Here is a 23859-nt window from a genome sequence, read left to right on the forward strand (position 1 = left end):
CCAAACAAGTCCCTGCTTTCTTTAAGATAGTTTTTGCTTTTAAAAAGAAAATTATACAACCAACTTTGAAAGTCTTAAATGGAAAAATGATATTTAAGTAGGAATTACCAAAAAAGTAATAAGGAAAAAAGAAACTTGGGGAACCAAAGGTAGCCAAAAGCTGTCAAGAATATTGGTGTTCTACTTATCACAGTTGGCTCATGTGTATGTTCTAATAAAAAAAAATTTGTCCTGACATTCCATAAGAAATACGGGCCTTGTCTAAGGATTGTGTATGTGAGCAGTAGTTTAGAGAAGGCATAATACAGAATAGCGCTTCTCAAACATTAATGTATATCATAGCTCTTTGGAAGACTGGCTAAGGTACAGATCACTGGACCCCAGAGATTCTAACAGTCCCAAAATTTCTGATGCACTAGATGTAGAGTATGGCGTTTCTGATATGTCCCAAGTTAAAGCTGATGTCAGTGATCTGAAGGTCACAATCCCCCTAGTGGAGAGGGAAGATACGGGTTTCCAGCAGAGCAGCCCTTAGAAAACCTGTGCGCATCCTATAGAAAGGTGCTGTCCGCTCTAGGGCATCTGGTTAAAAAGCTGAGACCTGGCAAAGGTTGGCCTCATCTCCACCCTTTGAACCAGGTGACCTTGGTAGAAAATATTTATGATTTCATTTTTCTCTTTACAATTAGCATAATTTCCGGCTCTGGGTTACACTTGCAAGCTTCCCCTCTCTATCCTCTACTTGTAATTTGAGCTATTTTGCTATATTCTATGCAGTCTTGTAAGGTATCTGAAATCTATATGGAAACAGGTAGTGCCTTCATTAAACACAACTAGATGCTAGCTCTTCCCTTGGCCACACTCTAGATTACAGACATCATTACTTTCAAAAGATCACAGTTATATTTGTTACTCCCCTTTTTTTGATCGTCCTTCAGTGTTTGGTTTGCATTTTAGGCTTAAAGTGTGAAACAGATGTTGATGAGTGCAGCTCACTGCCTTGCCTCAACAATGGAATTTGTAAAGATGGGGTTGGAGGATTCACTTGTGAATGCTCATTGGGTTACACAGGTAAGGGGTAAGTCTTGTGTCTTTGCAGTATACGCCTTGGACTCATTAAGAGTTCATCACCAAAATAAATTTAAACTATACTATTAGGATATATTAATAAGGTATTACAAACATATGGAAAAGTCATATTTTATATTATTTATATACATTGGGAAAATTCTGTTCTCGTTAAGCTATGATGTAAGTTTGACAGTATGAAATTGCCTGTGGTTTATAAAACAGAGAGACCTGGTCCCCTTTGTGGCTACTGGATATGTGACCTTAGATCTACTTGACTTCTTTGAACCTCTTTTTCATGTGTAAAAATGGAGCTCGAGGTCAGGCAATGAGAGGAAGCACATAAATACTCCCTGGATGCCAGACAACTAGAAGATCCCTTCTTAACTCTTTAGTACTTCACCATATTTATGAAGTATGTGTGTATTTATTTCTGGATGGGGTGTGTGTGTGTGTGTGTGTGTGTGTGTGTGTGTGTGTGTGCTATTACTATTGACCAGTCATTTGTGTTATTACAGGCTCTGCTTCTCCTTTTAACTTAATTGAGTTACATTTAAGTGTGTATTTTACTTAAGCCAGAGAATTGCATCTTTCAATACCCTCCCTCCAAAATAGTTTAGAGACATTGGCCTGTCAATCCCCTTGTTGACTTACAATATAATGCTTCTAATATTGGTAATAGAGTCTTATGAAATAGAAAATAATTTATGATGATCTTATAAGCACTAACAACCTCATAATATTGTTATGACAGATATTGAGCTCATATAAGCAATCTACTCTCATAAATACCTAACTTATGAAATTATTATACTAAAATATATACAAGAAGCCAATTTAGGCAAGATCATGCCTTCTGAACGTAAAAATATAGTCGGGTGTTTGTGGTTGTCATTTTCCACTATATGACAAATATGTGAAGTTTCTGGCTGATTTTTTTTACAATTCAAAGAATGGAAGAGAAATATTTCTTTTAATGTGTTTGGCAAAGAGCAAAAGTTTTCACAGGTTAATTTTCCATAATTTCCAATACTCAGTTATCACACCCAAAAAATGGTTGAGAACTTGGTTTTTTAAAGCAAGGTTTCTCTAGCTCAAAGACACTGTGATTCTTTGCAGGTCAACTCTGTGAAGAAAACATAAATGAATGTAGCTCCAGCCCTTGTTGGAATAAAGGAACCTGCACTGATGGCTTGGCTAGCTACCACTGTGCCTGTACGAAAGGATATATTGGTAAGAAGTTTCCATTCTTCCTCTTTTGTCTTAAAATTCCCTAAATAAAAATTAATACATTTACTAACATAATATATAAATGGTACTTTTATATTTTATGAGCATACTATGTATGTTCATGAGTTTGTGTCAAGACAAACTTTCATAAAGAACTGGGGACGTGTAAATAATACTCATAAATTAGTGGAAATGAATGCAAAATAATATACTTTGCAAATGAATATTGCAAATGATAAAAATAATATGGTTAAAATGTGTACTTAATTATTAAAGAAGATAGTCAAGAAAAAAAAGGATAGTGAAGCAAAAGCACAGGTCAAAGAAACAGAAAAAATTTCAACTAAATTATAAACAATGGGTGCCCATTGCTCAGATAAAAAGATTAAAAAGAGCCAGTTATCAAAACTGCAGAGTCCTGAAATGACTCACAGAATGGATCTTGAACTGGTTTGACAGGCAGTGGCCCTGCAGCCTCCCTCCTGTTCCTCCAAGTGCAGCATCTTCCAAGACCTCAGGCCTTTGACCAGTTTTCCCAGAGGTTAATCATTCGGGATCTTTCTCATCCTCCCCCTTCCGCAGGTGTACACTGTGAAACAGAAGTCAACGAATGCCAGTCAAACCCATGCTTGAATAATGCAGCTTGTGAAGACCAAGTTGGGGGATTCTTGTGCAAATGCCCACCTGGATTTTTGGGTACTCGGTGTGAAAAAAACATCGACGAATGTCTCAGTCAGCCGTGCCAAAATGGAGCCACTTGTAGAGATGGTGCCAACAGTTTCAGGTAAAAGTCACACCTAGACTTTTCACTTGACATTTCCTTGACTCTTCAATCATTGTGCAATCTTTATGGAGTATTAACTGCAAAGCCTCAAGTCAGCTATTCTCAAATACTGACCCAAAGACAAGCAAGTAGAACCTCCCCACAACTTGAAGGCAGCACTAAGCCCAGAGGGAAGCATATAGGGTGTTTCTTTCTTCCTTTGTTGTTTTGACATAGGGTCTCATGTAGCCCAGGCTGGCTTCCAAAAATGGCCTTGAACTTCTGATGCTCCTATCTTCACTTCCTGAGTTCTAGAATTACAGGCATATGTCACCATGTCTGATTTTTTGCAGTACTGGGGATGGAACCCAGAGGTTCCTGAATGCAGGAACTGAACCACACTCCCAGTCCCAAGCCCATAGTTTGAAGGTAGGCAAACTAAGTTGTTTGACATTTCTCTGTGATTCTGAAGCATGGGCAGGCTTAGGAACTTCTGCTCTTGGGTGGTCATAAAGATGAAAGGAGGGACTAGAGAGATGCTCAGTTGCTAAGTGCTTGCTGTGCATGCATGATGATATGAGCTCAAATCCTCAGCGCCCATGTAATTAGGGTGTGGCAGCACTCTGTAATTCCCATGCTGAGACGATGGAGATAGGTGGGTTCTTGGAGCACACTGGCTAGTCAGGCTAGCTGAATTGGAGCTCCAGGTTCAGTGAGAAGCCCTGTCTTGGAAAACAGGTTAGAGAATGATAGAGGAAGACACCTAACATCAACCTCTGGCCACCACAGAGGACCATACACACAAAAGAAGGAAATGCATTCCAGCACACAAAAACAAATACAGTACAATACAAAACCATTATATTGGGGAGGCAGAGAGATGACTCAGTGGTTAAGAGCACCAAGTTTGGGTCCCAGCACCCACACGGTGGCTAACAACTGTCTGTAACTCCAGTTCCAGGGAATCTGATACCCTCTTCTGTCCTCTTTGGGTACTGCACCACCTGGGTGCACTTCCATACATGCAAGGAATACACTCCTCATATACATAAAGAAAAATTTAAAACTATCTTTTAAAACCATTATTTTTAAATGCTTCACATGGGCTGGTCTCTGAACAGTTAAAATCAAAACTGATTGCATGAGCATATGGCCTGAGGGCTCACCTACATTGTACATCCATGATTTTTGAATATTTAATAATCTTTCATCAAAAGAAATCTAACATGAGCATAAACAAATAAAATAAAAGCTAAACTTTTGTTGTTGAAATAGTGGTGCTTGGAGTTGGTGAGATTGTTCAGTGGTTAAGAACACTGACTGCTTTTGCAGAAGACCTGGGTTCAGTTCCCAGTACCCACATGGTGGCTAACAACTGTTTGTAGCTCCAGTTCCAGGGGATCTGACACTCTCTCTGTCCTCCTCAGGAATTGCACTTGCACACATGCAAGCATAACTCTCATGCACATAAAATAAAAATAAAATTTTAAAAAAGAAAAGAAAATAGTGGTGCTTGAGGAAAGACTTTGTCTTCTTGAGGCTGCTCTTGGGGTGTCAGGAGAATGCAGTGAGAAAGCAAACCCTTCCATCATCTTTAAGACTTCCTCATTCCATCCCCAAGCGTTCAGGGACACAGCATCTCTGCAGTGCAAAGAACAAGCTGTTCTTGCTCTTAAAATCTTAGGAAATGCTGTGGTCCTAAAAGTGCTGCTGGTTCTGTAAGTTTACAAAGTTAAAAGAAAAAATAAAAGTCTACCTCAGTGGGAACATTTCACAGTCCCCTTCCAACTCTACCCCGGCCTATTAGCAACCTCCTACAAACAGTCAAGGCACAGGAAGAAAGAAAGGAAGGAAGGAAGGAAGGAAGGAAGGAAGGAAGGAAGGAAGGAAGGGAGAAAGAAAACAAGAAATACAGTTAGGCCAATGAAACTTGTATTCTCAATGTAGAATAAGGTGTTACCGAGGAAGCATTGCCTCATGGGAGCGTTACGGCTTTTGACATAGAGCACCAACTATAGGCAATAAAAAATTTCCAGATGAACAATAAGCGTGTTAAATTTTCTCCAGGGTCCGAAACAATGGAAGACTATCAAATTCATCTAGAATACTTACTAGAGGAAAGGAGAAGACAAACTCTGTCAATTCAGAAGGAATGTAGCATTGTTGACTAAGTAAACATACACCGTGCATGAAGACACAGCAGTGTTGTAATATCAGATAAAGATGAGATGCTAGACAACCTAGATTTACCATAAAGATGACCGCTCGCTGCCAACTGAGATTTCTCTGGAAACTCCCCAAACATTATGTATTCATATTAGTCACCTTTAGGTCAATGTCAAAGGTGACTCTATGTGAGTGTGCGAGAGTTACAGCCTCTTTAAATACAAACTGTTTTAGTCACACAGAAAATTGCAAAGAACAATGAAAGGCATGCATTTATTGCTATGATTGTCAAATCTTAATATTTTTCCATATTTGGTTCACACCTTTTGTTTGTTGTTGCTGTTAGGTTTGGGATTTGGGGGGTTTTTTGTTGTTTGTTTGGTTGGTTGAGACAAGGTCTCCCTGTAGCCACAGCTGGCTTAGAACTCACTATGTAAACCAGGTTGGTTTCAGTCTTACAGAGAAATCCACCTGCCTCTGCTTCCCAGTAATAGGCTTAAACGTATGCATCACCATGCCCTGCACATCTTTTGTTTTAAAGGAATGTTTTAAGGGGAGAGTAGTATTCCCTCCAGTTCACACACTCTCTCTCTCTCTCTCTCTCTCTCTCTCTCTCTCTCTCTCTCCTGGTGGTAATCACTATTCTGAAATTGCTGTCATTCTTACGCAGGGTTTATATTTTATTCCACAAATCATTTTCATAAACAATATATAGTACAGTCTCACATCTTGGATAAAAGATATGAAACTACACAATACCCTTTTCTAACTTCTCCCTCAATATTGTTTTCAAGTACTGTCAAATCGATATATTTGTTCTGGCTCATTCCTCGCAAGACTGCTTAGTATCCTTTTACATGATTATGTCAGGGACTCCTTCCTCAATCTCGCCGTTAGAACGGTGCTGGACCCACAGGTTTGTGTAGCTCTTGTGTGTTGCGAGCCTCAAGCAGAGACTAGATCTACGGGGCTCTGAGGATGCAAGCCCTCAACTTCCTTTGGCACTGTCAAGTTGTAATTCCAACCTCCAAGATTTCCTATTTCACAACATGTTGGTCGGCTGGATGCATTTCATTCTGTGGATGTAAATGATGGGCTGTGGACCACAGAGGCAGACACAATGATAAAGAACAAGGTTGAAAATCCCACTTCACCACTCAGTAACAACAGGACTTGGTCAAATGACCTCTGTAGCAAACTTCACCTGTAACATAAGAATAATATTATCGTTACCTCGTTACTAAAAAAAAAAAAAAATGGCTTAGTATATAACAAAGCTTTAGAATGGTATCTTCGCTTTTTATGTTTTTCTAAGAACTTCTACAGGGAAAGAACTCACAATGTATAAATCACCTTTCACTTGGACCAGAACTATTTTCCACTTTATTTTTGCCACTGTGTTTCTAGTTCATTTGTCTTAAGTAAGTTTAAGCAGATGAATGGGGAAAAGGAACTAACAATCTGAGCATTATTTGGATGTGGGAAATAGGTTTCAGCATTTCAGGGTTCAAAATTTTCTGAGACAGGTTGCCATAAATAGGAGACCTCCTTCAATGGTGTCCTGCAACAGTTCCAACTGCTCTTTATTTCCTTCCAGGTGCCAGTGCCTTGCAGGCTTCACCGGGCCACACTGTGAACTGAACGTCAATGAATGTCAATCCAACCCCTGTAGAAACCAGGCCACATGTTTGGATGAGATAAACTCATATAGTTGTAAATGTCGGCCAGGGTTTTCAGGCAGCAGATGTGAAACAGGTATATGAATTCAATATGACTATTAGCAATATTAAAAATAATAAGAGAAAACAATATCAATTGTCACATATTGCCTACATGCCGAAGGTTCTGCTAAGCACTTGTACTTATGTCGTCTTTATAACCACCCAATAAAGCAGGTACTGCTATCAGTGCCCCTAACTGTACAGATGAGGAGCCTGAAGTTAGACGTGTAAGAGGAAAACAGAGAAAGCTGAATTTAGCAGAACTCTTCCAGATACTCAAGAATTACTTCTCGCCGTGCTTTCCCTCCTCTTCCTCTCCCTCTTTTCCTCCTCCTCCTTTTTTGTAGTCTTGTTAATTGTGTGTGTGTCTGTCTGCGTGTGTGTGTGTGTGTGTGTGTGTGCGCGCGCACATGCAGGACTGATGGCCAGAAGTTAATGTCAGATGTTCTCCTCTACTTCTCTCCACCTTGTTCATTGTTCCCTGTCTGCGTGTGTGTGTGTGTGTGTGTGTGTGCGCGCACGCGCACATGCAGGACTGATGGCCAAAAGTTAATGTCAGATGTTCTCCTCTACTTCTCTCCACCTTGTTCATTGTTCCTCACTGAACCAAGAGCTCACAGATCGGTTAGACCAGCTGGCTAGGAGGCCCCATTGATCCTCCTATCTCTACCTCCCAGCGCTGGGTTATAGACCAGTGCCACCATGCCTGGCTTTTTTACATGGGTGCCAGGGATCCTCATGCTTGCACAGCAAGCACTTTACCCATTGAGACACCTCCACAGTCCCAGTCTTGTTAATTTAATGATATTTCTGCAATGCAATTCTAATTTCAAAATTTATAATTACATGCATGTATGAAGCGCAAAGCACCATTTTTTAATATGACGTAGAATATTGAAAGCAATCTTGTTAACATAGCCATCAATTCAAATGTTTAACGGATTTCCTGTGATAACACTGAAAATGTACTATCTTAGCAATTTTGAAATGTACATGTTATGTTAGTTACCATGTTACGTAGTTGAACTTAAACAAATTTCATACACGAGTATTGTATTTCTTTATTTTCATCCTTCCGAGTCCTCCTCAACTTCTCTCATACCTCCCTCAATTTCCTGTCCTCTTCTTTAATTATGATTGTTTCTCCTTTCTAAGGTTTTGTAACCTTTAATTATCGTCTTTCCTTTTATGTGTCTAGAAAGGGCAGTTTGAAAAGTCACTTGGCTTAGGTGGTGAGAGTCATTGGCCATATCAGGAAGGTAGAGACTTAGGTCAAAGACTTATTTTATTGAGTAGGTTTTACATATTTGGAGAAGAGCTAACTTGTTCATCATCTATAGAAAGGTCCGATTCTCAGGTCAGAGCGGTTGCTGCCTATAAGTAGCCCTGCCCTCTATAGCAGCATCATCCCCTTGCTGACCTCAGAACCCTCCCCATCGGTATACAAAAACCTACCTACTCATTTCTCAGCTTTTACAACACTGAAATTCTACTTCTCCCTTCCTGTTTCTCTGTTCCCCTTCACAACTGAGTGTTTTCCATTTTTTCTTTGTTTTATTCAAGTCGGGGTTTCCACATAGCCCCAGCTAGCTATGTAGACCAGGTTCGCCTCAGTCTCACAAAGATCAGCCTGACCCTGCCTCTCTGAATACTGGGACCATGGTGTACCACACCAGGCCCATCCCTTTCTTACATAAATACTCACTGGTTTAAAATATACTATATGTTTTGTAATGTAAATAGTCTAGTTTTACCTTTGAAATTGCTTCACAAAGAATCATATTTGCTGAAATTCACCTCTTTGACAATGAGTGCTTATCTGCTGCATGCCTGAGATGAGTGGAAATGTCTAACAAGTGCCATGTTCCACACACTTTTCTTCCTTGCTGCAGAACAGTCTACAGGTTTCAACCTGGATTTTGAAGTTTCTGGCATCTATGGGTACGTCATGCTGGATGGAGTGCTTCCGTCTCTCCACGCTGTAACCTGTGCATTCTGGATGAAATCCTCTGATGTCATCAACTATGGAACACCAATCTCCTACGCACTTGAGGATGGTAAAGACAATACCTTCCTCCTGACTGATTATAATGGGTAAGCAGAAGTGTCAGGATGGATGCTGAGCAACAGCTTATCCCTGCACCAAGTTAGAACCTCATCCTGCTGAGGGTTCACTCTCTGGTTCTGAGGAGAGGATAAGGCGGTAAGGAGGGTCAGGAGCTGAGTCAGGACAGCAGGATGACAACAGCTACCCAGAACATCCAGACAAGTTCTATAGGAAGGCCAGCTGTTTGGTGGTAATTGTTAGCATATTTTGCTGCTTCAGTGTTTTCATGGGGATTGCCTTATCTGATCTTCATAATGCCCCAAGGAAGCACTCCTCCTTCTACAGACAGGAAAACAAAATTTCAGAAAGACTAAATAATTTGACAGTTCCTCCAACTCACATCATAGGAGGATCAGCTCTAACTCGCAAACCAAACTCTAAGACTGATTTTCTTTCTTCACATGGCAGAACATTGAAAGGCTAAGGTTCAGTGGCATTCTTTGTGAGAGAAAGGTATATTGAGCAAGATCCAATACACACGCTCAGAGTGCAAGGTGGTACTTCTTTATTTCCTTAAGGATCAGTTGATTCTAACTCCATAGCTCCTCCCTCTTAGTTGCTGACAAATTCCTTCTTTTGCCAAAGAACCACAGATGTGGGCAGGACTCCACCACTGCTCATCTGTCCCTACAAGTTATTGCTGAGCTGTGCACTGACTTGGCCTCTGTGATCCTTTTAAGACTACTGTCCTTTCTACTCATGCAGTCTTTGGCAAGGCTGCAAGGCCACATTTGAATTGGCTCCATGGTGAGACACGTGTTTTATCATGTTGGTCTAATGTGCAGGTTGTGGACCCCAGAGACCCACTGAGATCTCTTTCTTCCCCTCAAGCTAAGGAAATCCCACCATTTTGGTGGAAATGTTTACATCATCAGACATTATTCTTCTTAGTGAACTTGAACTGTAAAGTGTATATAAAGAGATAAAACTGTTGCTTGAATACAAAAGAAAAATACAGAAAAGAAATAATTAGTACTGTACAATTATAACTTGTTCATGAATATTGTTGCTTAGAGTTTGAGAAGATTCTGGGAGAGGTTTCCAATAAACTTTTATTGTCCTTGTCAACACTCCATAATCATTTCTTTTTCTCCATTTGCTTTTGGACATTTTTCACTTTAAACTGTTTATTATCTTTTTATCATTTCCTGAAGTGATGGGATTGTTGGAAACCTCTTTCAGTTGTCTACCCTTGTTTGGTTTTAATTATTCTCTTACTTAGATGGTCATATTTTGACTCCATGTGACTATTTTGGCAATTGCCTCAGTCTATTTAGGATAATCCAAAAAGATACCACAGACTGGGTATCTTACAAGCCACAGTAAGGTATTTTTCACTGCTCTGGGTGCTAAGAAGTCCAAAATCGAGGCAGTGACAGAATTGGTGTCTAGCCAGAGCCCATTTTCTGATTCATAGATGGTATGTTGTTGTGTGACACTATTCTTGGGGAGGTATGAACAAATGTCTGTTCACCCCATATATGGAACCAACAGCAAAGTAAGGATACCAACAAAGTCCAGCTTGGTGAGCCAATGAGTTTTATTGGGGTTACTTACAGGAGTGTTGGTGAAGGATTCCTTATAGGAGCAGAAATGACTCAAAGACAGCTGCTTCACCAAAGCCCACCCCAGCATGGGTGACAGCTTTCAAACTGCAGTATACAATTTGCTGACTACTCAACAGGTTGGAGAGTGTCTCTTCCAGGCAGCTCAGCTGATCTGAGTCTCTCTTGACCTTCCTTACTGCTTATATATGCTTAGGAAGGGAAAGACCTGTTGTATCTAGTCAGTTTCAAGGCCTTCCTAAAGACTTTGAGGTGTTTACTTCCTGAGTAAGAAACTTTCCTACAGGATGGAATGTTCACTTCCTCTTAGAACATCCTGTGTCTTAGGGAGCTTTCTTCTAAGAAAGAAGGTTTTAGCTCAGAACAAATCACTACATAACACATGTTCTTCCCATTCCCTCAAATAATGAGGCAGCAAGAGTTTTCTTCTATAATTGCAATAATCCCATGCAGAAGGCCCTGTCCTGATGACCCAGTAACCCCCCAAAACCCCATTTCTTAATACTGTCACATTGGTGATTAGGGCTTTTAGCTTACAGATCTTGAGGGAACACAAATATGGAGTCAATAGTATAAACCATGAAACAGACTTGGCTCCATGGACGTATAAAGTTTGTTCTTGGTCTTGGGAATCCTAAATTCTAGAGGAAGGATATCGTTTGGATATTTATGCAATGCTTGCTAATTGCTGACTCTCCAAAGTAGTTGGGTGGAGAATGTTCCAATTACATTGGCTTGGCCTAAGACTGTTTCTCACCCTTCAGGGTTTAGGAAACACTGAGCTAGAATTAAGTATAATCAGTAACTCAAATCTGCTTATTAAATAGCAAATGGTGAAAAAAAATGATTAATGAATTTATACAAAGTACCCTCAAAAAAACAAGACAAATAATAATGTATGCCCCCAGAGAAAGGATTACGACACATGACTAATGACTGTGTTCTCTGGAATCTTTGTCTCCACAGCTGGGTTCTTTATGTGAATGGCAAGGAAGAGATAACAAATTGTCCCTCTGTGAATGATGGCACTTGGCATCATATTGCAATCACATGGACGAGCGCTGGTGGAGCCTGGAAAGTCTACATCGATGGGAAATTATCTGACGGTGGTACCGGCCTCTCTGTTGGCAAAGCCATACCTGGTATGTCTTAGCAAAACGGGCCTGTCTCTGCCACTATAGAGATGGTAGTGCATACATGGACATCAAGCTTGCTAGGTTATCTTTGTTTTCAGACAAAGATCCACAGTTATGTTTCTTGTTCCTTCCCCACCCCATCAACTATCTACACTGAGATATGGGGTACTTTCTCCTAGGTAAACTGCATCACAGTAGGAAATGCCTTTGGGGATCTAGGTCAGTACTACCAAGAAGCAAGCTGAGGGGGCTGGAGAGATGGCTCAGCAGTTAAGAGCACTGACTGCTCTTGCAGAGGACCTGGGTTCGATTCCCAGCACTCACATGGTGGCTACAAACTATCCTTAACTCCAGTTCCAGGGGAATTCAAAGCCTTTTTCTGACCTCTGTGGCATTGCACGGCATGGGTGCACTCACATACATGTAGGCAATACACTCATACACATAAAATTAAAATAATAAATAAAAAATATTTTTTAAACAAAGAAGCAAGCTGAGCCAAGAGGTGTTGGCTAAGTTGTCATCTAAGGGGGCAATTAACTACTGATGTGCTCTGTTTGCAAACTCATTTCCTTGTTGGTTTTAGGGGCTTTCTGCTTTGTTTGGGGACAAGGTATATAAACTGGGCCACTGCCAATAGGTGTCCATCTTTTATGTCCTTTATGCAAATAGAACTCAACCTTTCTTCTAGAAATACTTAAAATACTTAGAGGGCTTTCACCTGTGTAGATACAGCAAGAGAGGTAGACATCTTTTTTTTTTTGAATCATAATGCTCCTTTTTATTTTCCAATATGAAAACTGAAGTTATGGAGAGTTCTAAAACTTCCCAACACCTAAGTAGACACAGAGAGAGAACATAAGCAAGATATCGTTTTTAATCTTCCTCATTTTTCCACTACTTAAAAATTGTGCCTGGGTAAAATAAAATTAAAATAATTTAAAATACTAAAAATGGACCATTATAGTCTAGAAGTAAGTTGTACCAAACCAGGATAAATATACTAATTATAGTAATAAAATAAGTCTAATCTTTAAGAAAATGTGATGAGATTGCCTTTGCAAAGCCTCAAAATAGATCTTTGTTTTAGATTTTAGAAACCTTTGCCTGTGCATTGTTTAACTTTTTAATACTAAGGAGATCCACAGGCATGAAACTAAAGTTCGTTCATTTGTGAATAAAGTTAGTTCATCTGTGAATAAAGTTAGTTCATTTGAGAATGTATACTGGGCACCCCTTGGTAAGTCAGGCACCTGTGTAAGGCACCAGAACTCTAACAGTGAGCAGAAAGCATGTGATTCTTACTCTCCAGAAGGTTTCAATGTGGTGGGGGAGTGAGAAGTTGCATTAACTCTATTAGCACACTAAATGATGTGTGACTTCAAACTGAGTTAATACAATGGAGAACGGGACACTGTTCCATGATCCAAAGTGAAGAGTTAATAAAGCCTGGACCGCTAGCTATTCTGGCTGAATTCTAAGGGTAGCCAGGAGACTGTGAGGGGGATGGGACTTTGTCCTAAGAGCTACACAGAGATCAACAAATGTATCTGAAATACTGACAGAACAAGTGAATGAACTACAAACTGCATGAAGCTGTAGCAGAAAGTCTGGTCAAATCACCAAAGCCTTGAAGGGCGAGTTAAAGATTGAGCCTTCCGTCCTGAAATCAGTGGGAAGTCACTGGTGGCCTTTAATGGGGGAGATGGTGGAAGGGCAGCTCAGGTCAGTCCCAATATGATAAGAATGAAGCGATAGGGCATATGTGAAAAGCCTTGAGCAACAAAGAGGTTTCTAGCCAAAGAGGACAAAAGGACCCCAGAGAAAGGAGCTGTTTAGTATTAATATGAGAAGAGGGAACATTTTCTATGTCTCTGTTGGAACAGAAAGTTGGGACAAATGAAAGACTAAGGCGAGAGCAGCTCTTCCTTAAACAACCGCAGTGTGATGAAGAGATGAAACGTACGCACAGATCCTGAGAAATGTATCCACACACTGTTTGCCAAGAACCAGTCTAGTCAATAGGGCAGCCTAGGTACTGAGCACATATGACGTCCTTAAAGGATAGCTCTAGCTGAGAAATAGAGACACGTGGCTTTCTTGTGAGGAAAGGAGAGAAAAGGAAATCCAGGGATTGGGTTAGTGAATTCTGACGTGGAGGAATAGAGAGACATAAAGCTGTAACATTGGACACATCGCTGTATGGTGAGATTATTGAAAGATGGACATAGCAGCTTCTTTTGAAAACCATGTGGAGTGAGGATGAAGTTTAGTGGGAGAACATTTTGTCCAGCATGTAGAAGGTACTAGGTTAAATGCCAGTACCAACAACAGCAACAAAGATCATGTGATTATTTTACAGGATTAGGACAGTGTTTGACAAAATATTGATTTGATGAGACCAATCTCAATAGATTTAAGATATCTTGTTCTGAGCCAGGGTGTGGTAGTAATTTCCTATAATCATAACATTTGGGAAGTAGAGGCAAGAGGTTCAAAAGTTCAAGGTCATGTGTCATTTCATAGTGACTTGGAGTCCAGCTTGGAAGACATGATATCCTGCTTCAACACACAACAAGAATTTTTAATTTTAAAAGATACCTGTCCAGCACTTTCATAGCTCCCCACTTAGCCAGTGGGGCCAGGATTTGGTAGCTGGTGCTGACAGAAAACCCTTGATTACATCCTTGCCCTAATGCTGTACCAGTGGCAGCTATCTCTCTAGGGAACAGATGATAAAATAAAATAAAACAAAAGATAAAAAGGATTTTTAAAAGATTTTAAAAGACAAAAAAGAAAAATAAATTAAAAATAAGTAAAATAAAAAATACCTTGTACTGCCAATAAGTTGCCTGTTAATAAAATATATTGAACAGAAAGTCAACATAGAAACCAAAACTGGCTTAGGGAAGCAAGCACTTTACCCCGCTGAGCCATCTCCCCAATCCCAGGATTATTTCTGAGGAATTTTTTGTCTTTTCGAAACAGGGTCTCCTTGTAATCACAGCTGGCCTGGAACTATGTAGACCAGGCTGGCCTTGATCGCACAGAGATCCACCTGCCTCTGCCTCCCAAGTGCTAGGCTTAGAGGCATGTACCACCATGCCCCGCTCTGTTTCTGAGGAATTCTTCTTAATCGTTTTCTAATTTTTTTTCTGTTTATATATTTAAGTTATTAATATTCAAAAAGTAGGGGGTTATGAAAGACAGATGTGTTGAAATTGATTGGCAGACAAGAAAATTATGTAGGAAGAGGAACTGAAGGAAGAGGAGAGAAAGCCTGGGAATTCTAGGTGCGTCAGCTTCCAAAAGACAGGCAGAGGAATGGGATCTGAGGTAGAAAAGGGGAGGAAAACCAGAAGGGATGCCGTCCTGAAACCAAGTGCCCTTAGCAAGGATCATGGCAGGAAACCAGTGGCACTAAAAGGGGGTAAAAGGAAAGAGCTCAATAAAGGGCTATTTTCAAGGGTGTAGACAAAGTTAAGAGAAGCAAAATAAGATAGTCAAGTGTATTTCATCTTGTGAGAACTGCCTATTCATTTCATTGGCCTATTTACTGAGTTGTTTTGTTTTTTGATACACTTGTCCAAGAATCATCTCCTTCTGTTGACTGTTTTATTCTAGTCAACTACCTCTCGTAGTTGTCCTGGACAGTCTGTTTGCCCCCATCTGACTGCCTTTCTCTGTTCTGGTTTGTATCACAAAGGCTGTCTCTTAGGAGCTGCACCAGTGGCTTTCCTTGTCCATTGCCTTCAGTGTGAGGCTAGCCAGTGGAAGGACCCATCTGAGGAGAGAGGGTGGGATGGGAGAGTTTAACCTCCTAGGTCCCTTCCCATGAGGCAACTGACGAACAGCAGCTGCTCTTTCCATCCAGTGTGAGCCCTTGCCCTGGGTGTCTTCCCTGGGGGATTCAGGTTTGCCTGACTTCTGGCAATGACTCCTTTCCACTCCAGACTCACCCCTAGCACTTCCCATTGTAATGCCATTTATACCTAATTACTATTTTATATAAACTGACTCAGTGTTTTTGTCGCGATGGATGATGGTGTGAGTTTAATGTTGAATAGCTGTTTCCATTTTAGAGGCGAAGGAGGAGAGAGGCTCAGACTAATTGAAATGACTCTCAGGGCGCACTGCTGACTGGTGTCTGACTCCTCTGACTGATGTGTCCTTTCCCTGGCCCCACTGTCTCTTCCACTTAGACCTGTTATTGAGTCATGTCCACAGATGTAGTGGGTGTGGGTCCATTTGAGACTAAAACACCCAGAAATAGTGGCGCGATCAGGGGGCTGCAGGTCAGCCTCAGTGTCTGTCCCCACACCACACTGTATTCCTTCTTGGGTTTTATTCCTTTGCTCAGAAACTTTGTATCTCTTCCTCTTCCTCTCCCTCCCCTCCTTTCTCTCTCTCTCTCCCCCTCCTCCTTTCTCTGTCTCTCCCCTTCCCCTTCCCCTCCCTCTTCCTCTTTCCTTCTTTCTCTCCCTTCTCTCCTCCTCTTTCTCTTCCCTTCCTCTCTTCCTCTCTCTCCCCCTCCTCCCTCCTCCTCTCCCTCCTTTTCCTCCCCCCTTCCTCCTCTCTCTTCCCCTTCCCTTCCCTCTCCCCAACCTTTCCTCTCTGTTTCTGAACTTGTATTTATAAGTTCAATATAATAATCTAAACTGTATCTAACTACTTTTTTCATTTTTTAATTGATCAGAGTTGTTCTCAGCAATGTCATGCATGTGTATAGTAAATTCTGTTTGCTTTCACTTACCACCCACACTTATCTCTCTCCCACCTCATCATCCCCCTCTCCTCTTTACAAGTCCCTTTCCCACACTTGTGTCCTTTTGTTTTGTTTCATGACCCACTGATTTTTTTTATAATTTTTTAAATTTTTATTTTTTTTTATTTTATGTGTATGCATGTATTGCCTGCATGTAGGTAAGTGTACCTGTGTCATGCAATGCCCACAGAGGTCAGAAGAGGCTGTTGGATCCCCTGGGACTGGAGTTTTGGACAGTTGTTAGCTGCCATATGGGTGCTGGGATTCAAACCCGGGTCTTCTGCAAAAACAACCAGTGTTCTTAACTGCTGAGCCATCTCTCCAGCCCAGACCCATTGATTTTAACCAGGGCCATCTGTGTGATCATGGATTTGAAACTATCCACTGGAGCCTGGTGCTCACCATCCAACTACTTTTGAGTTGCTATATAAACTTAATCTGAATTTGTCCTCGTTGATAAAACATGCAATAAAGTTACATAACTGCATTTGATGACGTTTTCATGCGTTTGGGACTAACAGACCACTAAGCCGGTTTTCCTCCTTTTTACTCTTTCTCTCTGTCTTCAGGCGGTGGTGCATTAGTTCTTGGGCAAGAGCAAGACAAGAAAGGGGAAGGATTCAACCCAGCTGAGTCCTTTGTAGGCTCCATAAGCCAGCTCAACCTCTGGGACTATGTCCTGTCTCCACAGCAGGTCAATTCCATTTTCAGTGTTTGACAGTAATGAACTGCAAAGGTACAAACCTAGTAAAACTGAACAGCCTCATGATGACTTATTGTAAGCTCTTACTTAGCAGAATTTATCAACGATGTTATTGGATAACATGGTCTGTGTTGGGCGGGAGTTATCTACAGTGATTTTCACTCGTTGGCATTTTAGCTTCTCAGTAATTGTCTGAAATTCATACAGAAACGAGTATTTTTTTAAAAAAAAAATATCTTGTGATTTCAGAGCTGGAAAAACCCATAGAAAGCAATACTTCAAACCTCTCTCACTAGGCTGAGTACAGGCATCAGAGCATCACAGACAGCAGTGGATAAGCTAGTGGTTAAAGCCAGACTGGGATCAGACAGCCTGGGGACAGGTCCATTTTACCAGACTTGCTAGGATGGTTTTGATCATGTTGTTCTCATCTCTTGATGCTTCGTTTTTCTTATCTATAAAAGAGAAATAAAAGACAACTACTTGACAGGATTAAACAAAAGACCATATGTACATCTGTGGCATTGTCTGGTCCATATCAACGGCTTGATAAATGTTCACCCTTATAATTATAGTGATAGAATTTCTCTAAGCCTTAGTTTGTGCAACACTAAGTCAGACGTCAAAGTCATAGAATGGGGGATGGGCTCCTGTACAATGCCTTAATCATCCTTAACATTGAGACAAGAAACTATGTACAGGATGTCAAGTTTTCATGCAACAGTGAATCTTTAAATGGGATAAATATTTGAGAACGGCAACTATGTGTGTTGGAGAAAGGAAGGAAAATTTTCTTGTTGCCTCTGGAATCGTAGGATGGAAAAAACCTGCTTCCCTTCACCTCTGCCACAAACATCTGTGCACATATCAATGGGCTAAATTGTGATATAGGAATTCACTTTAGCAGAAGTATTATCTAAAGATGTGCTTTAAATTTGCAGGTGAAATCGCTTGCTAGCTCCTGCCCAGAGGAACTCCGTCGAGGAAATGTGTTAGCCTGGCCTGATTTCTTATTGGGAATCATGGGGAAGGTGAAGGTTGATTCTAAGAGCATATTCTGTTCTGGTGAGGATTTCTTTGTTCCATCAATGTTGCCATCTCTTGAGTACTCTAGAGTTTTCTGTCAAAAGGAGATAATTCTGAATTCTCTTGTGGCCAAATCATGGATGCATGTCAATCTACTCCTTAACTAGTAATTCATATTTACCTTAAATGCACCAAACGGGTGTTTTTCATATTGAAATACTTTCTGTACAACAGGGCATAAACTAATTGAGGAAGACAGTTGGACAAAGATAAAATAAGATTAGAAATATGGGTAGTAGGCTCTGAGTATGTGTTTTGTTTGTTTCTTTGTTTAATGATCACCAAAATTCTATGCTCCTATTTGAGATAAGTTTACTTCCTTTGGTTATATAGTTCTTAGGAACAGATAAGAGCAATAAATATTTCTATCACACACTGAATATCCAAACTCTGGATGATCAGAACTACTCCCTAAAATCAATGCATTCTTAAAGTTCATGGATTTTGATAAGTTATAAGAATATTTCATTACTATTCCCCAAATGCCATTTTTTCTTTAAAAATACTCTATAGATGGCTCAGCGGTTAAGAATGCTGGCTGTTCTTGCAGAAGACCCGGGTTTGAATCCCAGTACCCACATGGCAGCTAACAACTGTCCATAACTCCAGTTCCAGGGGATCCAACAGCCTCTTCTGTCCTCCGCAAGCATTGCACGACACGGGTGCACTTACCTACATGCAGGCATAACACTCAAACACATAAAATAAAAATAATAAAATATTTTTAAAATACTCTATAGACTTCTGCTGAAAGAAGAAAAATTATTTGGTGACTCAAATGAATTTTTCCCCTATAATTTTGCTTGCCAAGAGTCGGGGTACACAATAGCTTGTTTTAATATCAGTAGAGCAGGTTTCCCATGCCTGTGCAAAAGAGTTTGTGCCCCTTGATTCAGTGGTTCTGCTGCTGTGTTGCTGATGACCTCTGCTCCTGTGCTCTTTGCCTTCAGATTGTCCATCTTTGGAAGGATCAATACCTCACCTGAGAACTGCATCAGTAGATCGAAAGCCAGGCTCCAAAGTCAGTCTGTTCTGTGATCCGGGCTTCCAGATGGTTGGGAATCCTGTGCAGTACTGTCTAAACCAAGGACAGTGGACGCAACCACTCCCTCACTGTGAACGTGAGTGGCCTTTATTCAACTCTGTTTGGTGGCTCTTGAAAATTTGATCCTTATGAGCCCTTTGGGAATGCTAAACAAAAAGTAGCCATTCCAGTGTAGCAAACAGCAAACATTCACTGAGTCCTTGCTTTGTGTAAGGAACTGTGTCAAGTACTTCATGGAATGATGATAAAGAGCCAAAGAGGCCAGTGGAAATGCATCTGAGGTGGTGGCAGGGAACTGGCAATAAGGTCATGTAGCTGGAGATGCAGACTGAGGTGGGCCACTGCTGAGTGGGTAAAGAGGTCCTGATATCTTGAGCTGAGTGCATCCATTTATTTATTTATTCAACAGTTTTTAAAGTACTTATCATGTGCTATACACATCATTTAAGAGTTCTGGAGTTTATGTTAGAAGAAATAGAAAAATAAATGCATATGATGTTTTTTATAATCAATGACAATGGTAAAGGGCAGAAAATTAAGCAAGAAGGGGAGAAAATGAAGTGAAGGAATTTATACAACCAAGTCTACTACTCTATAATTGTGAATTACAATTATTACCTGATATGGCAGATATTGATCTTCTTGTCTATCTGCCTAATGAGATGGTTAGCTCCACGAAGCAAGAATTCCATCTGTTTGGTTCACTATAATCCCAGCACCTAGGAGAGTGTCTAATTGGTACAGTCTCTATAGATTTTTTTGAATGAATGAATGAATGAATGAATGGTCTGCCTACTATGAGCCCAGCAGTGTGCTACATGCTAAGGGTGCATGTATGGCTCCAGCCAGGGGAGAACACTCTCAAGTTAATGTTCACCTGCAAAGGAAAAGAAATGATGCTTTAGGAAATTATCATAGAACAAGGTTCAGGCAAGTAAGATGTCCTGTGAGCTGTCCGCTCCCGCTGTAGCCATGCTCTCCCTGGTCCCACTCCAGGCATTCGCTGTGGGGTGCCTCCCCTCTTGGAGAATGGTGTCTATTCAGCTGAGGACCTCCATGCAGGCAGCACGGTGACCTACCAGTGCAACAGCGGCTACTACTTGTTGGGTGATTCACGGATGTTCTGCACAGATAACGGGAGCTGGAATGGCATTTCACCATCGTGCCTTGGTGAGATAAACACGGGTGCCCACAAAGGGGCTTCATTCTTGCTCTTCAGGGAACCAATTACCACAAGCCTCAAGGCTCTCTTCATCTCAGGAAACCTTGGGCAAGCCATGATGACATAGTAGCTGTCTCTCCCCAGAGCAGCCAAAAATTTTCTAAAGTTTTAATCAACTTGCCTACCTATAAGTTGGAGAAGCAATAGCTTTTATCAGCAATCTGCAATGTAATCATGATTGTTTTATGTTTCTAACATTTTACTTATTATTTTTATTTTATGTATATGAGTACATGCCTGCATGCATGTAAGTGCACCTGTGTCATGCAGTAACCGTGGAAGTCAGAAGAGGGCATTGGGTTCCCTGGAACTGGAGTTGCAGATGGTTGTTAGCCACCATGTGGGTGCTGGGAATCAAGATATATATATATAAAGATATACAATCAAGATACACACACATACAGATACACATACACACACACAGACACACACACACACAGACACACAGACACACACAGACACACACACATATATATCAGCAGTTAAGAGCACTGGCTGCTCTTGCAGAGGATCTGGGTTCAATTCCCAGCACCCACAAGGCCGCTAACAACCATTGTAACCCCTGTTCCAGGGGAATCCGACTCCCTCTTCTGACCTCCACAGGTACTGCCTGACATGGGTGCACTTATGTACATGTAGGCAATGCACTCACATACACATAAAATAAAAATAATAAATAAAATATTTAAATATATATAGTAGCATGTATAAAGTGATATGTAGGAAGCAAAAACCAATGTTGAACACATAAAAAAATGAATCAACTCAAGCTTTTGTAAACTGTCTTCATTTTAGATGTTGATGAGTGTGCAGTTGGATCAGACTGTCATGAGCATGCCTTCTGCCTGAATACAAATGGATCCTACATCTGCTCCTGTAACCCACCATACACAGGAGATGGTAAAAAGTGTGCAGGTAACAATGTATGCATAACTTGAAGTGCTTATCTTGGCTGCTTAATTGAAGTATGTATTTTAAGGGTACATTATTTTTAAATAAGACGAGAGTTTCAAGTTCAAAGGGCAAACAGATAGGTGGAGAAAATAGTCATCAAAGACGTATGAGTAACCATGAGTAAAGATGCTTTTAATTAGTTGAGCTTCTTTCAAATTCCCAGTCTCTGGGAAACAAGACTGAGAGATAAATAATACCAGGATGTTGAGAAATGCCTGCATGGTAGAAGCATAACAGAACAGATACAGACATTTGATTAGGGGCCTCACAGTGTCCAACAGAGCCAGAAAGGTGCTTTCCACAGCCTCACCTCAGTCTCTTTCCTCTGTCTCAGTCACGAGAAATTATAGCGTGGAAGGAAGACATCTTGCCTTACCACATCTCTCAGTTCTGTGATAGCTTTGATAATTCTGACCTATCGCTCAACTCATTGATGTCTTTCTGCATTTATTAGGAGTCACTATCAGCAAAGACTAAGGAAGAAAATAAAGAAGGATTTTAAACAATGGGTCAAAGTAAAGTGGTGCAATTTGAAATAGACAGAAAAGACCTAGGAATTATAGATGATATGAGGATCATGTTGGGGAGTGAGAGAAAGGGGGGGGAGAGAGAGAGAGAGAGAGAAAGAGAGAGAGAGAGAGAAATGATGTATTAAGAACAATAGCAACAACAAAACCAGCATGCCAGTGAGCCACACAATAGAAATGGAAACATAAGCTAAGTTAAGCTGGCAAATGTTTTCTTAGTTAAACTTAGCATACTGGGTGTCTATATATACATTACCTCACTCTCCAACTGAAAAACCTAAGTAGTTCCTCTGAACTATGTGAAAACAAGATGCAAAACTTCCCCAGGAAAATATCTGATTTAATGTTTCCTACTTAAAAGGATTAATTAAATGGAACAAAATTAAAAATATAAGAACTTTGCAAATATCTTCCCACTCAAAAGAGGAGAAAGACATCTTGAAAATGTAGAATATGGCACTGAAAATGAGTTAATACGGGAACCAGAAGACAGTCTTGAGAGATTTCTTGTGCCTGATAGGAAACAAAGACATATTTATTCTCTTTTAAAAGTTTTAAAAGTAGCTGGGCGTATTGGTGCACGCCTGTAGTTCCAGCACTTGGGAGGTGGAGGCAGGTGGATCTCTATGAGTTCAAGGCCAACCTGGTCTACATAGTTCCAGGCCAGCTGGGGCTACAGGGAGACCCTTTTTCAAAAAGACCAAAAAAAAAAAGGTTTTAAAAGTATAAAACCATAAGGAGAAAAGATGCTCAGACTAAGAAGACAGAAAAGCAAATAAACCCTCCAGAGAAGAAGACAAATTCAGTTAATTTTCCATTATTAACCTTTCCCTGTATTTTAACATTAGATAATATCCACTATAGAAAACATCACGTATCTTTGGACATAATTTTTTCTGCTCACTTGGGAGTATTTTTCTGAAATCTAGTCCTATAATTACATTTACTTTTTGAGACTATTTCCTTGAAGATACTTGAGTTGAAGGGCTGGGGGTGTAGTTCAATGGCACAGCACTTGCTTAGTATGCACAAGACCCTGGGTTAGATCTCCAGTGCAAATAAATAAATAAATAGTAAGTAAATAAATAAATAATGATTGACATCCACAGCCCACATGACCCTGAAAAAGGGTAAATCAATACACTGTTCCCCTTAAATTTTTTACTTTATGTGCATGAGTGCTCTACCTGCATGTATGTAAGTGTACCACATGTGGGCAGTACCCCAAGAGACCAGAAGATAGCATTGGATCCCTGGAATTGGAGCTACCATCACATCAGCCACCCTTACCCCTTTAACATGTGTGTCTGTGTGTGTACCACAGCATGTATGCGGGAGGCTCTCCTTCTCTTCGCGGGTCATTGGCCACTGGCCCACGAGGGCAGGGAGAGCAGAAGTGGTGAACAGGGTCGGGATGGCCAGTGAGCACTGACGGAAGACAGCCCTTCCGGGGAGACTGGTCCCAGGCGCAGTGAAACAGCAGTGATACAGCTCCAGACACAGTGAAAACAGCTCCGTTTATTCAGTGGGAGAACTAGAGAATTTATAGTGTGGAGGCAGTAGCAAAAGCCTCAGTTGATAGGTGCTCATAGTATGCTTTATTTACATGTGGCAGTGGGCTCCTATCTTCCAGACTATCAGGCAATGCCTGATTATCATATAGAAAAAACCTGGGGGTAGTTTTTACTCCAGGTAACTATGCCAAAGGTCATGTTCCAAATAAGGTCAGGCATCCGTGCTTGGTGGCACTTTCCAGGTGAGCCAGGAAGAGAGCAGGAGGCCCCCTGCTGAAAAGGGGAGT

At 40.7% G+C, this 23859-nt stretch overlaps 1 protein-coding gene and 1 non-coding gene across 2 annotated transcripts in view; both read left to right on the forward strand.

The window, feature by feature from the left end:
* The window catches only part of Svep1 (sushi, von Willebrand factor type A, EGF and pentraxin domain containing 1), a 238188-nt gene that overhangs the window by 132403 nt on the left and 81926 nt on the right, over window positions 1-23859 (forward strand). Inside the window, exons 22-32 of the mRNA XM_017803637.2 lie at window positions 958-1071; window positions 2188-2301; window positions 2881-3082; window positions 6825-6982; window positions 8841-9042; window positions 11587-11762; window positions 17091-17215; window positions 18166-18289; window positions 19261-19431; window positions 20352-20525; window positions 21373-21492. Of these exons, the coding sequence (XP_017659126.1) occupies window positions 958-1071; window positions 2188-2301; window positions 2881-3082; window positions 6825-6982; window positions 8841-9042; window positions 11587-11762; window positions 17091-17215; window positions 18166-18289; window positions 19261-19431; window positions 20352-20525; window positions 21373-21492 (1680 nt within the window). The remainder of the gene's footprint in view (window positions 1-957; window positions 1072-2187; window positions 2302-2880; window positions 3083-6824; window positions 6983-8840; window positions 9043-11586; window positions 11763-17090; window positions 17216-18165; window positions 18290-19260; window positions 19432-20351; window positions 20526-21372; window positions 21493-23859) is intronic.
* LOC115067882 lies at window positions 14362-14490 on the forward strand. The gene has a single exon (XR_003847243.1). It is a non-coding gene; the product is annotated as a small nucleolar RNA SNORA30/SNORA37 family (small nucleolar RNA).

The sequence above is a fragment of the Nannospalax galili genome, unplaced genomic scaffold (assembly GCF_000622305.1).
Source record: "Nannospalax galili isolate Female #2095 unplaced genomic scaffold, S.galili_v1.0 scaffold666, whole genome shotgun sequence".
NCBI lineage: Eukaryota > Metazoa > Chordata > Mammalia > Rodentia > Spalacidae > Nannospalax > Nannospalax galili.